At 42.8% G+C, this 19,260-nt stretch overlaps 1 protein-coding gene across 5 annotated transcripts in view; it reads right to left on the bottom strand.

Annotated features, from left to right (window-relative positions):
- Nucleotides 1-482: 482 nt before the first annotated feature.
- Nucleotides 483-19,260, bottom strand: part of LOC133118100 (sodium- and chloride-dependent GABA transporter 2-like) — a 32,669-nt gene continuing 13,891 nt past the window's right edge. For 2 of the 5 annotated variants that reach the window (XM_061227832.1, XM_061227827.1), the window contains exons 7-16: nucleotides 18,256-18,359; nucleotides 17,546-17,670; nucleotides 16,750-16,862; nucleotides 16,428-16,565; nucleotides 13,564-13,666; nucleotides 13,170-13,270; nucleotides 11,750-11,920; nucleotides 7,701-7,847; nucleotides 5,152-5,324; nucleotides 483-1,004 (exon numbers count right to left, since the gene is read on the bottom strand). In XM_061227832.1, the coding sequence (XP_061083816.1) occupies nucleotides 5,283-5,324; nucleotides 7,701-7,847; nucleotides 11,750-11,920; nucleotides 13,170-13,270; nucleotides 13,564-13,666; nucleotides 16,428-16,565; nucleotides 16,750-16,862; nucleotides 17,546-17,670; nucleotides 18,256-18,359 (1,044 nt within the window). In that variant the 3' untranslated portion in view covers nucleotides 483-1,004; nucleotides 5,152-5,282. Of the gene's footprint in view, nucleotides 1,005-2,703; nucleotides 2,994-5,151; nucleotides 5,325-7,700; nucleotides 7,848-11,749; nucleotides 11,921-13,169; nucleotides 13,271-13,563; nucleotides 13,667-16,427; nucleotides 16,566-16,749; nucleotides 16,863-17,545; nucleotides 17,671-18,255; nucleotides 18,360-19,260 lie in introns of all 5 variants that reach the window. The other 3 variants (XM_061227830.1, XM_061227828.1, XM_061227829.1) reach the window with 3 other exon arrangements.

Raw genomic sequence — 19,260 nt, forward strand, 5'->3', positions numbered from 1 at the left:
AAATGTGTTCAGCCTACTTAAACTGGTTGTTGACTAACGCAAATGACTTAATTCTTAAAAAAAATGTCAAATCCAATGTCTACATGCACAGTGTAGTTAGAATCCGTTCAACTCTAAATGATGTGTTAGACACACATACTATTAAGACTATGCAATGTAAATTTATTTTTGGACATTGGATGTTTAATGATTATTGCATAAGCTAAATTTTTCACAGCAACAAATATTTTGTTGAAAAACATGTCTTTGTTGGAGTATTGACAATCTGTATATTTGGATTTGGGGCAGGAAAGTAAGCGGTTTAAGTTACTCTACATGCATAAATGTGTAAATAATTCTCACTACAATACTCCTTTGCTAGTATGGATCTGGGACTAGCTAATTCCATTTAATTCATTAATTGATACCATTTTCTCCCCACTGTAGAGCTAGAACCTGACCAGAAATGGGTGTAATTACCCAGAGTCAGAGACTACAAGTAATTTTTCATTGCAGTGCATGAATATATATTTTTAAAAAGGAAAAATGTATATTTGTGGAATAATTTCAGTTTCTCAGTCAGCAACAGAGATGTTTCTTCATGACACTTCATCGGCGTGAACATTGAAACCCTCCGAGTCCTGTAGAAACTGAACACTGCTGGGAAAAGAGCGTCTGCCGGAGCCCCAACTGTCGCCCGTTCTGCACTGCCTCTCGGACACGCCCGCTGAACTCTGAAGCCGTGCTCCCCACCGTGCAGCCGGGAACAGCGGTTAGGGAGGGGACGCCCCAACGAAAACGTCCATGGATGCATCGAGCGCGGTCATGCCCCCCGGGCATTCCCCCCGCACCTTGGCCACCACCGCATCCAGCGTCAGGTTGCCTCGGCTCCCGCAGCGGCCCGCCCGCACCGTATGCCACTTCCCGCCGCTGGTATCCGCCCGGACAAACGCCGTCCACTGTGTCCCAGAGGCTGTAGCGCAGCAGGACGAGGCTGGATCTCAGAGACACACAGAAGCAGACTCCTGGGAAAGAGTAGGAAGGACAGGGTCAGCACAAATGGGGCCAGGGAAATACTTTATAATAATTCCTTGCATTTATATAGTGCTTTTTCTCATACTATAAGTGCTTTACACTGATGAGGGGAAACTACGATGCCCCTTATTTGGAATAAATTGCAAAGGAACGCTGAAATGATAATTGCTTGTCCCTTTAACATTTTTAAGTATTCTACACCGATTTTCTTAATGTTCTATGTACTTGCTTTCAGTAACAGGTTTTAATACATCTTTATGTTTGACTGATGAATGTTAATGTGTGTTTGAATTGTACTTTTTTAAAGTTTTTAGATGTGTTTGTTCTCAGGTCTTTCTTGCAAATGAGATATTTATCTCAATGAGACTTGCCTCCACTACCACCAATGTGTTGCACCCACCTGGGTGATTCAACGGCAGCCATTTTGTGCCAGAAAGCTCACCACACCTCACCTGTGGTGGAGATTATAGTCGATTAAATCAAGGGATGATTAGGTGGCAGGCTGAAAGAGCCAGGCTGGGAATTTAGCCAGACCCCCCTACTCGAGTGCAATGAGTGTCATGGGATCTTCAATTACCACAGTGAGTCAGTTTACTGAAAGACCGTAAGGTAGAATGGGCCCCCTGTGTCCACCCGAAATTACTTTAATAGCGTTGAACATTCACATCTGAAAATAAGATGGCTGCGAATCACCTCCAACACCCTGCAGTTGAGGTGAACGTGAATCCACAAAGACTATCTGCGCGTATTGCAGTGTAGAGTACATGCCAGGTGACTTGAAGTTACGGATCACTGTTGAGTGACTTTTGAGCCAGGTGTCATGTGGTCACACCTTACCAAGTTCACAAATAAGAAAATATGCCCTTTTGATAAAAGACAAGTCGCTTATAAAGAAGAGAGCTTGTTTTCCCTTATTCCCATCTCACGGAACTTCTAATCAGAAAAAGTAAATGCTATGTTAATTAGGCTACAAAAGAAACATGCCCCCAAAATGACCAGTACCAAAGGCAGGATTAATCATCATAAAACCATTCATTACTTTGATTGCTGAAACAACAAACATCAAAATTTCCATTTACTTTTTTATGAAAAACAATCATTCGTACATTTATTTTGATGCTAGGTACATGCATGGGCACATGACCATATTTGAAGCTATATTATTACAAAATAAAATGAAAGGCAACCCGGTGGAATGTTGAGAAGGTCCCTTCTCAGCCTATCTGTGCCTAGTTTTAATTGGATTATGCTGAATTACCTGACTTCCTGGTAAGATGCTCACAGACCCTACTTACTGATATGCCCCTTAGTCGGCACAATAAAATCCTTTTTTTTTCTTTTTCTTTCTGCCAATTGATGAAGTAATAAAAATAATGAAATAACTGCCAAAACATATAATAGGGCTTCTAAAATGATATGGAATGTTGTACACTGTAAAAATAGTAATTTCATTTGAAGTGACATTTAACTGCTGCGTGTAAAAAAATCTTGTCTTGTCAGATGTATTACAGAACAGTAGCACTCACAACAGTAGTACAGATGTCTGCAATTAGCCCCATGGGCTGCCTGGCTAGCTGACATACAGACCATGTTATTTAAAACATGTTCTAATTAGATTAGGCTTGTCGAAGTTCATTTCTGGAAGATATTGTAGCGCTGATATGGAATTGATTAAGGAGCGCTTGTTACCCGCACATGAATCTTTATGCCCCTGCAGCCGGTTTAGAGCCAGCCCACCTGCTCGAACACCGAGATGCTGCGCTGCGTAGAACGTGATGCCCTCTGGTGACCGAGCCTGGAACTGCAGCTGCAGGTCTGTTCTGTCCCCCAACAGTGCTGAAGGACAACCAGCGCTTTCTGCTGAAGGCCAGAGCTGAAGTACGTAGCGAGTAAAGATGGACCACAGTTCTGAGGTTGGGTCATTTGCCAGGAGATCCCCCACTGTTACGTTTCGACCAGATTTTGTTCAGGATTAGTTTCTTGTTTTGTTTTTCGAAGTGAAAAAAAAGTGAGGATATTTCAGTTTCTGTTTCTGTTTGAAAAGGTCATTATAACTGTAGAATCAATATGTCATTATTACAAGGATTGTAATAATTGCCCACAAGCATATGTACAACAAGGACTACTAGTACAACTACTAGTACTATTACTACTAATACTACTCATGTGTCATGAGAACAGATTGCAAGATCAATTTTGCTCTGGTGCATTCTTCAGTGTGCCAGTGTCTAATGAACAGTATTAGAACAGAAGTACTTGTAACATGCAGGGTATTGATGTGACATTGACCAAGACCCTGTAATTAGTCAGAAAACATGGAGTATCAGTAGCTTCATTGTTCATATCATAGCGTTTCAGTGTGTAATTATGTAGTGTCGGTATGTAATTCATCATAACACTCTGAGTGCATGCATACTTGCTTGTAGCACGTGCAGGCTCAGTATATAGCTATGCAGCAAAACGCACTATGTGGGGATCTTTTTTATCTGATGGTTTTTATTCAACAAATATTTTCAAACTGAATATTCCCCCCATGGCGACAATGTAGACGCAGTGGGGATCTTTAGCTCTTGCAGACCTTCGCACGGCTACACTTGTTCCAGATGCTTCCACTGTGTTTTTTTGTTTTTTGTTTTTTTGCTAGCCTGGCAGGTTGCTGTCAGTCAAAAGTCTTGCTGACATGCAGAGACTTGAACAGAGGCCAGTGGGGGTAGTTCACAAAGCAGGAAAACTGAATTAACTGGATGACTGCCCTGAGTAAAATCCGGAACAGGTCTTTTATGTCAGTCCGTGTTCAAGATTTGTGAGGGTTCCTGGCATCTTTCAGTGCAGTAATCCCACTAACTCTGTAATCATGCTTTGTCAAATACCCCCCCCCCCCCCCCAGAACAGCTATACCAGGGGTATACAACTCCGGTCCTGGAGGGCTAGTCTGTATGCTGGTATTCGTTCCAACTAGTTAACTTAGTTTTCTGACAGCTCTATACTGTAAACTACGCTGGTTCCGTCGTGTATGGATCTTTAGGATGAATTTGCAGTCTGCGACTGTAGCTGGTGCTTTTACAAATGTCAAATCAAGATATGATTGAGCTAATTAAGTCATTATGAACAGAGGTTGGCACAGAATCCTGAAATGGATCGGGCCCTTGTAGTGCACCCCTGAGCTATACATAACAACCCCCAGATAGAACTGGGAACCCTGGTACTGGCCGAGTCCTACTGTGCAGTGTCACATTCACAGGCAGTGGGTGGATGCAGTCAGGCACTCCACCAATCATAGCTGTGGTTTGTGTGTCTGTACAGCTGATTCACAGTCAGCTCTGTGGGCGTGGAATGTGACCGTCTGGCCCTGGGAGGGAGGGATCTGCAGGGCTGCTGACTAAGGCTTGGGGTCGGGGGGGTCGGGTGAATGACAGCTAAGCACCATTTGGGCCCATCTGCTCCATTCACACTTGTCCATGTCTGCCCGGCAGCTTTTGACCTCTCAAACTAAAAAGAAAAAAACTGCTGTCCAGGCAGACTGAGACTTAGTTGCCTTTGAAAAACCTGGTGCCAGACCTCTTGATGTGTTTCCAAGCCTCTTTTTTAAAATGTCACCAAAGCCAACAGCAAGGTCATGCTTGGACTGATGCTTGTTTCTTCTGACCCTCTTGGCTTACAATGTTCCTCTGCCTAGGGAACTAGATTTCACAGATTCCCTGGAGGGTTACCCAAACAACCAATAAAAGAGTGAAGCTGTGTGGTTCCACATGAAATATTTGCCAACATTAATGGTCAAACAGCCACACAGGTGGACTGTATTTAATGCGTATTATAGTATGTATGTTTGCAGTCCGTGTATTTCCACAACTAGGATATGAAGAACAGACAGCTGGACAGAGAGTGTGAAGAGTAAGCCCTGTTCCAAACCGTAAAAATGCTTGCTTCTTCATTGATTGTTGCGGGGAATCCCCAAAATGTAAGATGGCTGCCCCAAATGAGTGCATTAAATTAAATTAAGTGAGTGGAGGGAGAATTTTTACTCCCTCAATGACTCAATATTTCCTCCCTCTGACGAAGCTAGCAAAAAACATCACAGAGAGGAAAGGGAGGGAGATGGAGGGAGTGAGAGACAGGAAGGGGGGGCTGGGTACAGACCTTCTTGCCAGTACTGTCAGGCGATGCCCTGGGGACACTGGCAGGAGTATCTCTGGGGGAGAGGAATGCAGGTGGGCCCACAGCCGCAGAGGGGATGGGGGCTGTGTTGGGCATTGCACACGGAGACCTTCTCAGAGCACAGTGCCCCCTTCCATCCAAACGCTCACCGGCAGCTGGAGCAGAACGACACGCATACACAGATCAGTCACAACATTAAAACCATGATTAAAAATGCTTTAAACTATATGTGATGATATGTGTACTTATATGAGCAGATAATCATAAGTGAATTACATTCAAAAGTTTAATTTTAAAATAAAAATCTTGTAAGGTCATTGGGAGGGGACGGGGGGGGTGCATTATTTTGTTATTTAAATATCTTGGTATGTATTGGTGCTCATGATCATGTCTATCATGGAGGAGAGGTGTGTCTTTGGTCTGCGCTTGAAGGTGGTCTCTGCTGTTCTGACCTCTACGGGGAGGTCGTTCCACCACCATGGAGCCAGAACAGACAGTCGTCGTGACCGGGAGGTGGAAGTGCGGAGAGGGGGAGGCACCACGCGTCCTGTGGTGGCTGAACAAAGACATCAGGCAGGGGTGTAGGGTCTGATGATCTTTTGGAGATCAGCTGGGGCTGACACCTTAACTGCTTGGAAGGATTTGAATTTTGTTTTGAATTTGATGCAAGCCATGAAAGGCAGCTAGATGTGAGCAGGGGAGTGTCTGAGAAGGCACCAGACAAGCTGCTGCATTCTGCATAAGTTGAAGGGGTCTGATGGCAGATGCTGGAAGGCCAGTCAAGAGAGAGTTGCTTGTTCCATGTAAGGATACCCCTAAAGCTGGCTGGATGACCTGTTCGGATCGATAGGCTACGAACGGTAATGTTGCTACACTGCACCAGTTGACACAAGCTTCTTTAACAGTCAATAATAAAAACAATGCTACGTGGTGTCCCTATGATTGAAAAAAAGCAAGAATGGAACCTAGTTGATATAAAAATGCATAAAGTACCCCTTTCCACTGTCTCACAGAACACACAAACATAATAATATAGCTAGCTCAAACCATATAGAAAATACAATCTTATATTTTTGTGATTTTTTGATTTTATTAAAATTGGACAATGACAACAAAACATTGACCCCTGTTGAAAGTGAATGAAGGTGGTGCTACTGCCTGGTGAAGGCGTGAACAGTATGTCTCTACCGTTACGGTGGAGACACATTGTTCACAGCTGAGCCACCTGGCACTGCACCCGTGTCCCTCAAACGCCCGCTTGTGGGCAATCCATGCATATTTTGACTGACGGTAGTGTGCCCCTGCAAAGCATGTTTGAATAGCTCGCCACTTGGAGCTATCCATTGAAGCGGCTCGAAAGCTGGGAAAGTTTATCTCCAAGCCTCTGGCGGCACCACCCCGCCTTGCAGGAAGCAGTCAGATTTGAATTCTGATTTGAGTCCCTCCTTTCAAATTTTAGTACAACAGCCTGAATTGCCACCTGCAAGTTTGCATTTAATTTAAGGGAAAAAGCTGGATAGCTTGTTCTGATCGGTAACAATCGGCACCAGTTTCATGTTAGTTTCAAATTTCATCTTCATCTTCTTTTGGTGTTTTATTGCGGTTTGCAAGCTTGCAAGAGTGCATTATCGTCACCTTCTGTATTATTATGTACAGTGTTTCTCTTTTTGGAAAAATAATAATAATCTCTCTCCCTCCTCATGCCACATTCTTCCTTTAGCATTATCCTATTTCCCCGACAAATTATAACACCGATCCACCTTCTTCTTTACCGTCCCGATAACATTTCAACCGCCTCACCCCACAAACACCCACCATCTCCGAGAAGCACGTTTGGCGTCGTGTACCTTGAAGGTTTGGAGGACATTTCAACCGGGAAATTATGACTTCCAACTCTGAAAGGAACGCAGCAAAAGATGGGCATGTCCATGGCGGGGATGCTTTGTCAATTTTATTTTATTTTTTACTGTGTGAATATTGGCGGCACGGATGGTGCAGTGGGTAGCACTGCCGCCTCACAGCAAGGAGGATGGATGGATGGATGGATGTGTGAATATTCCTTTATATTCATCTCTGTTCAGGTTTATTTTGTTTATTTGTTTATCAGGTCTATTTCGTTGTCTTCTTGGGAAGGTGATCCAGTAGTTTGGATTGTCTAATTGACCCTGACAGTAAAGCTGGACAAATTGCAGTTGCCGTCCAGTAACTTCACCACCTAAGCCCCATTTTAAATAATTAATTGAGAAAAGTATGAGGTACATAAGCTAGCTGTTCCAAAAACTGGAATATCAAAAGATGTATTTTTATTCAAGCAAAAATCACTGGTTTTCAGCATAGAAAATGCAAAATCTTGACAAATTAATGTAGAAATGGTGTTAACCAACATCTAAACTGTAAATAATATTAAATAATGAACAGCTATACCAGGGCTAATAAAATAATGCTGCTGAGATTACATGTGAGATGGCCAATATAGTGTGTCTTGATTAGCGTAACAAACAAGTATGTATTTTGTTTAGTTGCATTCATGCCTGCAACTCGAGCTCAACTGGTCCACGTCTGTCGTACTCCTTTGAGGAAGTTGTCCCAGTGGGGTCAGGGTTCAAAGGGCGTCCCTCAGCAGTGTGCTTCTGGTTCAAATTCAGGTGGTTGTCAGGCTGACACAACTGTCTGAGGCACTAAAGGGAATGCAGAACAAATTCAGGAATAATTTACACACCAGCAGATAGCTTGTTTGCATCATCCTGACCTCAAACAACAAACAATAATGGCAAGTTCAAGTTTACACCTGCAAAGATCACAGCATAGAAGTGACATGGCATGTGGCAGATGTGCTTAATTTGTTTACGAGTTTTGTTTTTTGCCAGAGGTGAGCTCTTTTTCCCAGTCGGAAGGTAGTAACTTCATTACTACCTTCACTACCGTCATTCCGATATAACGTAAACGTAGCATTAGGCTTCATTGCTATGGCTGACCTCTCTTTACATTACATTTACTGCTGTATTAGAAGATTTGAAGCATGACTACATAACCACTTTGTTTGAGGCTTGTGACACCTCTGTTTGGTGCTCTGCAAAGTCAGGGAGGCTATTGCCATCACCCTCCAGTGGGCTACAGGGGGTGGCCTAAGGTAAGGTTAAGGTAAATGGTGGTTAAGGTAAATGACTGGTACACGCAAGGTCGGTGGTTCTAATAAGATGCGCACAGCCGTTGGGCCCTTGACCCTGCATTGCTCCAGGGGAGGATTGTCTCCTGCTTAGTCTAATCAACTGTACGTCACTCTGGAAAAGAGCGTCTGCCAGTTGCCACCCTTTTTACCTCTCGTTTGATGTCCCATTTACCCGTTGCATAGTGCGTGTTACTTGCGAAAGAGTGTACAACAGCTAGGTTATATTGCCGCATTTAGCCTTTGCCAGCTCTGACAATTCACTGCTTACACAACAGAATAAAATATGTTTTTGGCTTGTACTTCAATCTCAATCTTCAATCTTCGCTTCAGAGAAGTTTTTTCTTTTTTTGGCTATCTCTTTAAATAGCCAAAATTCCATATGGTATTTTAGGTGCGTCAATTTATGATAATCACAAATTTTGTGAATGCACCTTTGATGTAAGATTACTCCTTATCTATCAATATATACACGTGGATACGAAAAAAGCTATGTCTACGCGTGTTTGATAAATCCGGCAGAATTTGTTCGCTTGGTTCCGATCATGCATACATTTGCACACAGATTTCCAAAAATATTGATAAATTAGGCCCTTTGTGTGCAAAAGATTTAACTTTTAATTATTATAATCCAATTTTCACCAGTTTTTAAAACATTTCATGTTTTCCATCCGATATTCCCCCGTTTTAAAAAATTCTGCATGAAAAATTCCAGAAAAATATACTCTGAAAATGATGAGCCTTAGTCATACCCTATGTTTTTCTTATCACCATTAGATGGTGCTGTTGTTCTTGGGTTCACCATAATTCAAACTAAACCGCTTCAATTTATTTATTGACATGAAATGAGACAACATTTTTTAAAACTGATTTTCTGTTTTTTATCTTCAAAAGATTGGGAGGGCCCATTTATACCAGCCACCGCTGGTCTGAATACTTACAGTGCATCCGGAAAGTATTCACAGAGCTTCACTTTTTCCACATTTTGTTATGTTACAGCCTTATTACAAAATTGATTAAATTCTTTTTTTTCCTCCAAATTCTACACACAATACCCCATAATGACAACGTGAAAAAAGTTTTTTTAGATTTTTGCAAATTTAAAAAAAATAAAAAACTAAGAAATCACATGTACATAAGTATTCACAGCCTTTGCCATGAAGCTCAAAATTGAGCTCAGGTGCATCCTGTTTCCACTGATCAACTTTGAGATGTTTCTACAGCCTGTGGTAAATTCAGTTGATTGGACATGATTTGGAAAGGCACACACCTGTCTATATAAGGTCCCACAGTTGACAGTGCATGTCGGAGCACAAACATGAAGTCAAAGGAATTGTCTGTAGACCGCCGAGACAGGATTGTCTCCAGGCACAAATCAGGGGAAGGGTACAGAAACATTTCTGCTGCTTTGAAGGTCCCAATGAGCACAGTGGCCTCCATTATCCGTAAATGGAAGAAGTTCGGAACCACCAGGACTCTTCCTAGAGCTGGCCGCCCGTCTAAACTGAGCAATCGGGGGAGAAGGGCCTTAGTCAGGGAGGTGACCAAGAACCCGATGGTCACTCTGTCAGAGCTCCAGCATTCCTCTGTGGAGAGAGGAGAACCTTCCAGGAGGACAACAATCTCTGCAGCAATCCACCAATCAGGCCTGTATGGTAGAGTGGTTAGACGGAAGCCACTCCTTAGTAAAAGGCACATGGCAGCCCGCCTTGTTTGCCAAAAAGCACCTGAAGGACTCTCAGACCATGAGAAACAAAATTCTCTGGTCTGATGAGACAAAGATTGAACTCTTTGGCGTGAATGCTAGGCGTCATGTTTGGAGGAAACCAGGCACCGCTCATCACCTGGCCAATACCATCCCTACAGTGAAGCATGGTGGTGGCAGCATCATGCTGTGGGGATGTTTTTCAGCGGCAGGAACTGGGAGACTAGTCAGGATTGAGGGAAAGATGAATGCAGCAATGTACAGAGACATCCTGGATGAAAACCTGCTCCAGAGTGCTCTTGACCTCAGACTGGGGTGACGGTTCATCTTTCAGCAGGACAACGACCCTAAGCACACAGCCAAGATATCAAAGGAGTGGCTTCAGGACAACTGTGTGAATGTCCTAGAGTGGCCCAGCCAGAGCCCAGACTTGAATCCGATTGGAAATCTCTGGAGAGATCTGAAAATGGCTGTGCACCGACGCTCCCCATCCAACCTGATGGAGCTTGAGAGGTGCTGCAAAGAGGAATGGGCGAAAGTGCCCAAAGATAGGTGTGCCAAGCTTGTGGCATCATATTCAAAAAGACTTGAGGCTGTAATTGCTGCCAACGGTGCATCAACAAAGTATTGAGCAAAGGCTGTGAATACTTTGATGTGATTTCTCAGTTTTTTATTTTTAATAAATTTGCAAAACTTTCAAAAAAAAAATTCTTTCATGTTGTCATTATGGGGTGTTGTGTGTAGAAATTTGAGGAAAAAAATGAATTCATTCCATTTTGAAATAAGGCTGTGACATAACAAAATGTGGGAAAAGTGAAGCGCTGTGAATACTTTCCGGATGCACAGTATGTAAATGAGAGATTTCAGTTTTTGGCTTGAGGAGAAATAGCAAAATTTCTAAAAACATGTTTTCTCCTTGTCATTATGGGTTATTGAATGGAGATTTAAGGGCAAAAATGGCAATTCTATCTATTTTAAATTAAACCTACAACACAATAAAGTGTGCAAAAAGTGAAAGGGTCTTAATACTTTCTGAACTCTCTGTATATGTGGCTCTGCATCTTCTCATCAAATGTCAGAATGGGGAAGAAATGTGATCGAAGTGACTTTGACAGTGGAATGATTGTTGGTGCCAGACAGGGTGGCTTGAATATTTCAGAAACTGCTGATCTCCTGGGATTTTCACCCACAAGAGTTTGCAGAGAATCGAGTGAAAAACTAAAAATATCCGGTGAGCAGCAATTCTGCTGGCGAGGTCAGAGGAGAAGGGCTAGACTGGTCGACGCAAATAGCCAAGCATTACAACTGGTATGTAGAAGAGCATCTCTGAGTGCACAACGGGCCAAATCTGCAAGTTGATAGGCTACAGCAGCAGAAGACCAATAAGTCTAAAAAATAAGTCATAAATACCTAATAAAGTGCTCACTGAGTGTACACTAGATATATTAAAGCAGTGGTCCTCACTTCTGGTCCTGGAGAGCCACAGGGTGTGCTGGTTTTTGTTTTTGCCTTCATATTCACCAACCAATTCAGATCCAAGAAACCAGGGGAGGTGAGTTAACTAATTAACAGCTTGAATTTATCAATTAAGTGCCAAAGAAAAACAGCACACCCTGCAGCTCTCCAGGACCAGGAGTGGGGACCTCATCGCACCCTGCAACTCTCTAGTGCCTGGAGTAAGAATCACTTTGTCAAAAGCTCCAACATACCTGCCACACAGTCTCTTTGGACTGAGCGATTTTAAAGATGATCCAAAAGGGTACCAGCAATACGGAGAAGAGACCCAGGGACCATCCCAGCACATACGCCCAGTCTGGGTATACGTATGTCAGGTTGAATTTCAGGGGTTGGTATCTCACCAAAGATAAGATAAAAGTGCCCTGTGGGGAAATAAAAACAGAAGGAATCCACATCACCACTGCTGGACATTTTCAAATTTGGTGGCTAAGGTACAAAACTGGGATACAGAAGGTTGGTACATTGGCATTTGTGTTAGAAAAGTTCAAGTTTGACGATCAGAGAGCTGTCTTTGGGAGGAAAGCTAGCCATTTTGAAGAGGGGAAATCGATTGCCATTGCACAAGCATTAGGGATAGCCTGTTGAATGTCCTGAAAAATAAAGAAACCGCTGGTGTACTGAGCAACAGACATTGAACAGGTCGACCAAGGAAAACAACACGTTGATGACAGAAACATTGTGAGCACTGTGAAAAAACCCCCCAAAAATCAGTCCGTGACATCACAAACAATCTCCACAGGGCAGGGGTGAAGGTATCTCAATTAACCATTTGAAGACGACTTAGAGAGCAGCAGTATAGAGGCTATACCACAAGATGCAAACCGCTCATCAGTAGTAAGAATCGGAAGGCAAGATTACAATTAGCAAAGAAGTACAGCTATGAGCTGCAAAGGTTCGGGAACAAAGTCTGATGAGACCAAGATTAATCTTCACCAAAGTGATGGAAAGGCCAACATGTGGAGAAAGAAGGGATCTGCTCATGATCCAAAACATAAAAGCTCATCTGTGAAACACGGTGGAGGAAGTGTCATGGCTTGGGCTTCTATGGCTGCTTCTGGAGGAGGCTCACTAATCTTTATTGATGGTGTAACTCGTGATGGATGAATTCATAAGCCTACAAAAAGCAGGGGGTGGGAGTGTGTGGAGCAGAGGGATGGTATTATGTGGAGCAGCAGGGGGTGGGAGTGTCTCTCTGTGGCTAAGGCCACCGAGTGTTTTCACAGCATTGCTGTGAGGTCAGCAATTTGTTGACTGCAAACTTCTTATTTTCTTTCCACTTAAATTTATGTCCAGTAAAATTCCTATAGCTTTTAAGCTTGACATGCCCTTCCAATTAAAAATATGACTCAATGAATAGGTTATTGTTGTTGCTGTTGCTGTCGTTGAAGAACATACTTTTGCATGTTTATATGCAATCTTTGACAAAAATATCATTCAATCGGATTTAAAAACTTGCCAGTGCAAGTTCCTCCTTTACCTTTAGTGCATTTAGCTCATCCTGTGCTTTCTGCACTGGTGGTAGTTGGGGCGAGTCGTGCCTCCTTTACAGTGTGGATACCTTACAGGCAGTGTGTTGATGTGCATGTACCACCGTGGTTAGCAGCCACTCACCGCGCAGACCACTGGGGTCACATAGAGCCAGCAGTATTTAATCAGAGGCAGGGGCCGATAGCCAATCATGTCCTCGATGTTGTCATACAGGCGATCGGCACCTACAGGAGAAACATTCAACAGGTTACATCATTAACAATAATGTTACTGTCAAAGGAGTTCAAAAGCCTTACAGCTGTCCAATCTCATCTGAAAAGGGCAGGTGTTGGTGCGGGCTTTTGGTGTAGCCCAGCACTAATGCACCTGATTCTATGACTTGTGACCATTGTAGCAATTAAGAAAGCTGAGTACTGCAGCTTTACCTATAGTAAGTATGAGAGTGAGCCTTAAATAACTCATCAGCATTTATAAACCATCCAGCCCAAATGAAGAGGCAAGCGAAAGGAGTGCTCACTGTAGATCCATCCCATCCCAATGGATTGACACACTGCCAGGAGGAGGAGGTTGCTGCCACTGCACACATAGTGGTCAAACAGCTGTAGAACATACAGGCCTCCCTGCCCACAGAAATACACCAAATTACCAACATAAAATTACACACATCTTATTTCGCCTTTATTTAACCCGGCAAGTGCTTACAATTGTATGTTCTGTACTTCTTGTACCAGCTGGCTCCCTCTTGTACTTTAGTTTATTTTTGAATGTACAGAATTATGTACAGTAGCTAGGCTATCACTATGGTCGCAACTTGTAGCCTTTCAGTACAAGCTCCTCACCAAGTGGGTTTATTTCAAGTCGAGCCCTGAGCCGATCCTGACAGGGTTGCATGGAAATTTAACTCAATGTGTTTGGTGTAATGGCATCTCTGAGAATTGTCTAATCAAATCTACTATTGAACATTTGCCTTATTCACTAATGTTAACTAGTGTGAACAGGGGCGGAGCCAAGGGGCGGCCCGGGATAGCCACGTCTCAATGAGTCCTCCCTGTGTAAATAAAGAATAAATAAAAATAATCAGAATTGTTTTGTTAGTCACCATAGTAATTGTAATTGTCCTCCCCCCCCCCCCCCCCCCCCCCCCCCCCTCTTGGAAAGTGCTTTATACAATTGTAAATACAATTTTCTTGATCATTATTATTATTATTGTTATGTCTATCTTCATTTTAACATTATTATATGAGGATGGCATGATTTGGCAGTGCAATCCACATTAATATTTAGTGTGGGCTCACATAAACATAACACATATACTCTAAATCGGTTATGAAATAAATGCACCCAGAACTGCACAAGCATTTATATTTTTAAGATCGAGCCTTAAAGCAATAGTAGACCAAACAATTATCTGCTGATTTCTTATCTTGATAATAGTCTAACGGCAAAATGAATTCACATTCAAAAGGATCTTTTTCGTACATACATTACCTTGCTTAATCACAAATGCATGGTAAAGATAGGAAAGCGTTTCGGCTGAAATTAGCTGGTTCAAATTTTTTCCATTGATTTTTATATTTAGATCAGTACAGAATCTACTATGCGATATGGATAGCCATTAGGCAATTGTCAAGATAAGAGAACAGCTTCAGAGACATTTTCATTTTGGGGTGAAATATGAATTTACCTTATTTAATGAGTACCCATAATGATAGAGTAACGACTTCACTTTATCAATAAAGCCTACATATGTGTTACTCAAGATAAGATTAAATTGAACAGTTTAACATTTAGAAATACATGTCTATATTTCAAATGAAGATATGGAGAAATATACTGACTGAAACAAATGGATATTGATATTCCTCTATGACTATTATTTTCTATGTCATAGATTGAATGTGACAGTGATATTTTTTCTTCTTATTCAGAGCATTAATTACTGGAATGTTCCTAATAATGTGATTGGTGAGTGTATTTGTATTTTATATATTCGGTATTCCTCCGGTTTCTAAAGACTGTCAATACTTACCAGTGGTTTAAAAATGATCTCACTTAACTCTGAACTTTGGGAATATGCCATATGCTGCTTTATGTGTCTTTAGTCTATGTAATTTATCTAGTATTTCTCAATCTCAATATTGTCCAAGACATTCTGGGTATTGCGTATACCTTCCGGCCTATTAATAACCTCCTGCCTGGTAAAACTCTCAACATAACCTCCTCCTTAACTTTCTTTTTCCTACTACAGTACTGAAAGAAACACTTGGGATTGCATTTTGCAGCTTGTGAAATTCGCCTTTCAAATAGCCTTTTGGCTAATCTTAGTTTTTTTTAACCTTAGCACGCATATTACAATATTCAGCTTTATTAATCTCAGTGCTGTCTTTAATATACACTCACTGAGCACTTTATTAGGAATTAGATATGCGATTATCTAATCAGCCAATTGCGTGGTAAGCAGTGCAATGTTTAAAATCAGGCAGATACAGGTCAGGAGCTTCAGGTAATGTTCACATCAACCATCTGAATGGGGGAGAAAAAAAAAGTGATCTAAATTAGTTTGACCGTGGGATGATTGTTGGTGCCAGACAGGGTGATTTGAGTATATCAAAAAAAACTGATCTCCTGGGACTTTCATGCACATCAGTCTCTAGCCATTGCAGAGAATGGTATCAAAAACAAAAAACATCCAGTGAGCAGCAGTTTTGCGGGCGGAAATGCGTTGTTAATGAGAGAGGTCAGAGGAGAATGGTCAGACTGGTCAAAGCTGACAGGAAGGTGACAGCAATACAAATAATCACACATTACAACAGTGGTATGCAGAAGAACATCTCTGAACACACAACAGTTCAAACCTCTAAGTGGATAGGCAACAGCAGCAGAACACTTGATATGTCAAAAAAAGAAGTCTTGAAAATACCTAATAAAGTGCTACCTGGGTGTATATCTTATACAGTTTATTCTTTTTTTGCAAACTCTTATGTGTAGCTGTATTCATCCACTGTGGAGACTGTTTTCTGAATGTACTTTTCAGCACCTTTGGAATGAATTTACACTGCGACAGAATTTGTGTAGCTGTCCACTCATTCCACTCATTCCCAACACGACAGCGTGGTGGTCTGCGCTCAACACTGACCGGTAGTAGAGTTTAGAAGGGGAGCTTTTGCATAGTCTTTTGTGTTAGCTCGATCCATTGCAATTCTGTTCGTTATCGAACAGTGTCAAGTAAAATCACAAATAAGTTTGGCAGAAAAGGGCAGGATTTTCTCCATTATATGATATTGGTAAATTGAGAGCTGCTGTGCACTGGACGCCATATTGGTTTCTGACTCCTCCAGCCTCTCCAGTTCTCATATAACTCTGTGCAGTAGTCACACCCACCTCAGTGACCATGAAGAGCCCCAAAAGGAAGCAGGTAATACACATGCCCAGCAGCAGCAGCTCGCGCTGGTGACCCCGCCGGAAGACATCAGGAAACATGTCAGTCACAGAGGTCATCAGGCACTCCAGACACACAAACTGAGGAGGAGAAACAGGTCAGTGAACTTCAGGCGAGGGCACTGTCCCTCTTCACCTCTCTATACACTGCCAACAAACACCTAGAACCCAGTACCGACGAGGGAACGTGTATGTTCATATATAAGCTACACCAGGATTAAGTCTTGATGAGGTAATCGGGGAAAGTGGAGCGTAGATCTCTTACCTGTGTGTCAGCACCCAATAGGATGACCATGATGAAGAAACAGACCGCCCACAGCTGGGGGAGGGGCATCATGGCCACAGCACGAGGGTATGTGATGAAGGCCAGGCCAGGCCCTGCATTAAATTATGTGCTTTAGTTTCAGTTCGAGGGTATGTGATGAAAGCCATTAAATCTTCAGCTTCAGTTAATGTGCTTTAGTGACAGTTAAATTAAATCATGTGTGTTACTTGGAATTTTAAGCATACTTACCTCTTACACTTGGATTATCCTGTTTTTATACAAACAGCATACCTCATGACAGCACACCATTCAAAACGAGTAAATGCTAAACATGTTGTCCCCCACCCCCATTGTCACCACCTCTAATGTCATTGGGTGGGGGACAATTGCTTGAGACCTGAAGTTGCTCATAGTAAAGAAGCTATGCTTGTAATGGACAAATGGGAGACTAATTTGAAGTAGTTTGCTGAAATTGCATGACACTGTACTGAAAAGGTGGAACAGCAGCATTTGCTCTTGATGAATGCCACGTAGAGGATTGCAGAACCTAGCATCATCTTGCAGCATATTGGGTGCGACAGTCCACTCACTAAAAAAGCAACATCTCATCTGCCTACCTAGGATTGTAGTTTACTGCACAGTTCATTTCACATACCGAGGCAAATTATGGCTTGTGGCAGACATAATACTACAGTGGGACAAATGGATGGAGCTCGATCCATAGTCCTCCTCCGAACCTTAATGGTTATAAGACTGTATTATTTTTTTCATTATGAATGAAAACAGAATTTCTTACCGGATGCAGCAACTTCAGATATGGGCAGCCCCTGCTGAAATGACATGAAGCCCAGCACTGAGAATGTGGCAAATCCAGCAATGAAACTGGATGCACCATTCACCAGACAGAGCAAGAACGTGTCCCTGCAGGGAAACAAATGAAACACATTTTCATGGGGATGAAAGTCAAAGTGATGTGAAACTTTTTCAAACTGCTGGACTTTAATAGAAAAATTAAGAGACTAGATCCATGAACGAGAACTTATAAGATGCTTGAGCCATCAAAGAAATAAAGTACAAGCTGTCACTTGTTTTTTCGGTTTGTTTAAAGCGGAATCTCGCTCCAATGTTGCAGTAAAAATATCTTAAGTTAACACATCAAGGAAAGCATTTCTACAATAAAAAAATCATTTATTTATCGACAAGTTTCAAACAGAGATGCTCTCTATGGAGATATTCAAACTACAGTGCATGAATAGCTGATGTCAACAGAGGCAGCACTACAGAACAGGCAAGGCAGGCAATTGCTTGGAGCCCCAAGCTTTGAAGGGGTCCCGTGAAGGCAGCTCAAATGTTGCTGCTTGGTCCCCAGGATTGCTGCTTGCAGCTATACTTATTATTTTCTACAGCAGGCACTGTTGTGTCCAAATTTGCTTTGGGGCAAAATATCTTCGGCACAAAAATCTTACCTCTTACCGAATATAAATTCTCGGGAGAAACTCAACTCACCTGTAGCAGTCATTTTTGAATTGATTGTAACTGCCTAATGCAGTCAGGGTCCCCTGACAGATGCCAAAGGAAAACAACACCTGTGCCCCTGCATCCATCCAAACCTGAAGGGGACAGAAACACATCCACTCACACCTATAGGGGGTGGAAACAAATACATCGCCCGATAGTAATTCATTCAGCTACCAAAGGATCAGTGAGCCGGGGTGGTCTGGGGTAAATGGGGAAGGTTGAGTTAGTACCTGCTAGACCCCCATTAGTCTCGACAGAGACGACCGCGCTCCTCTCTGTCAGTGAATCACTCCATGCCGCACGAGCAGCCTCCCTCTCCTCTGTCCTCATTCTTCTAGATCTCTCTGCTGGCTTTGACACTGTGGATCACTCCATTCTCCTGTCCACCCTGTCAGCAACGGGCATCTGTGGCACAGCCCTGCCACAGGAGTTCCCCAGGGCTCAGTCCTAGGCCCGCTTCTTTTTTCTCTTTACACTCGTTCCCTTGGCCCTGTTATCACTGCACATGGTCTATCCTACCACTGCTATGCGGACAATACCCAACTCTTCATCTCATTTCCACCATCTGATACGCAGGTTTCAGCCCGTATCTCTGCTTGCCTGAGTGACATCCAGAGCTGGATGGACAACCACCATCTAAAGCTCAACCCAGGCAAGACTGAAATGATATTCATTCCTGCCATTACCTCTCCCCATCTGGAGCTCTCCATTTGCCTCGGGGATACCACACTTACGCCATCACCCAGTGCAAGGAACCTCGGACTGGTGATGGACTGCAGACTGTCCCTCTCCGAGAACATTGCGGCGGTGACCCGGTTCTTCCCATACAACATAAGGGGAATCCGCCCCTTTCTCACCCCCTACTCGACCCAGCTCCTGGTCTAAGCGATGATTCTGTCCGGCCTGGACTACTGTAATTCCCTCTTGGCTGGCCTCCCAGCGTCCGCCATCAGACCCCTCCAACTTATCCAGAATGCAGCAGCTCGTCTGGTC

This window comes from Conger conger, chromosome 18, assembly GCF_963514075.1.
Source record: "Conger conger chromosome 18, fConCon1.1, whole genome shotgun sequence".
Classification (NCBI taxonomy): Eukaryota; Metazoa; Chordata; class Actinopteri; order Anguilliformes; family Congridae; genus Conger; species Conger conger.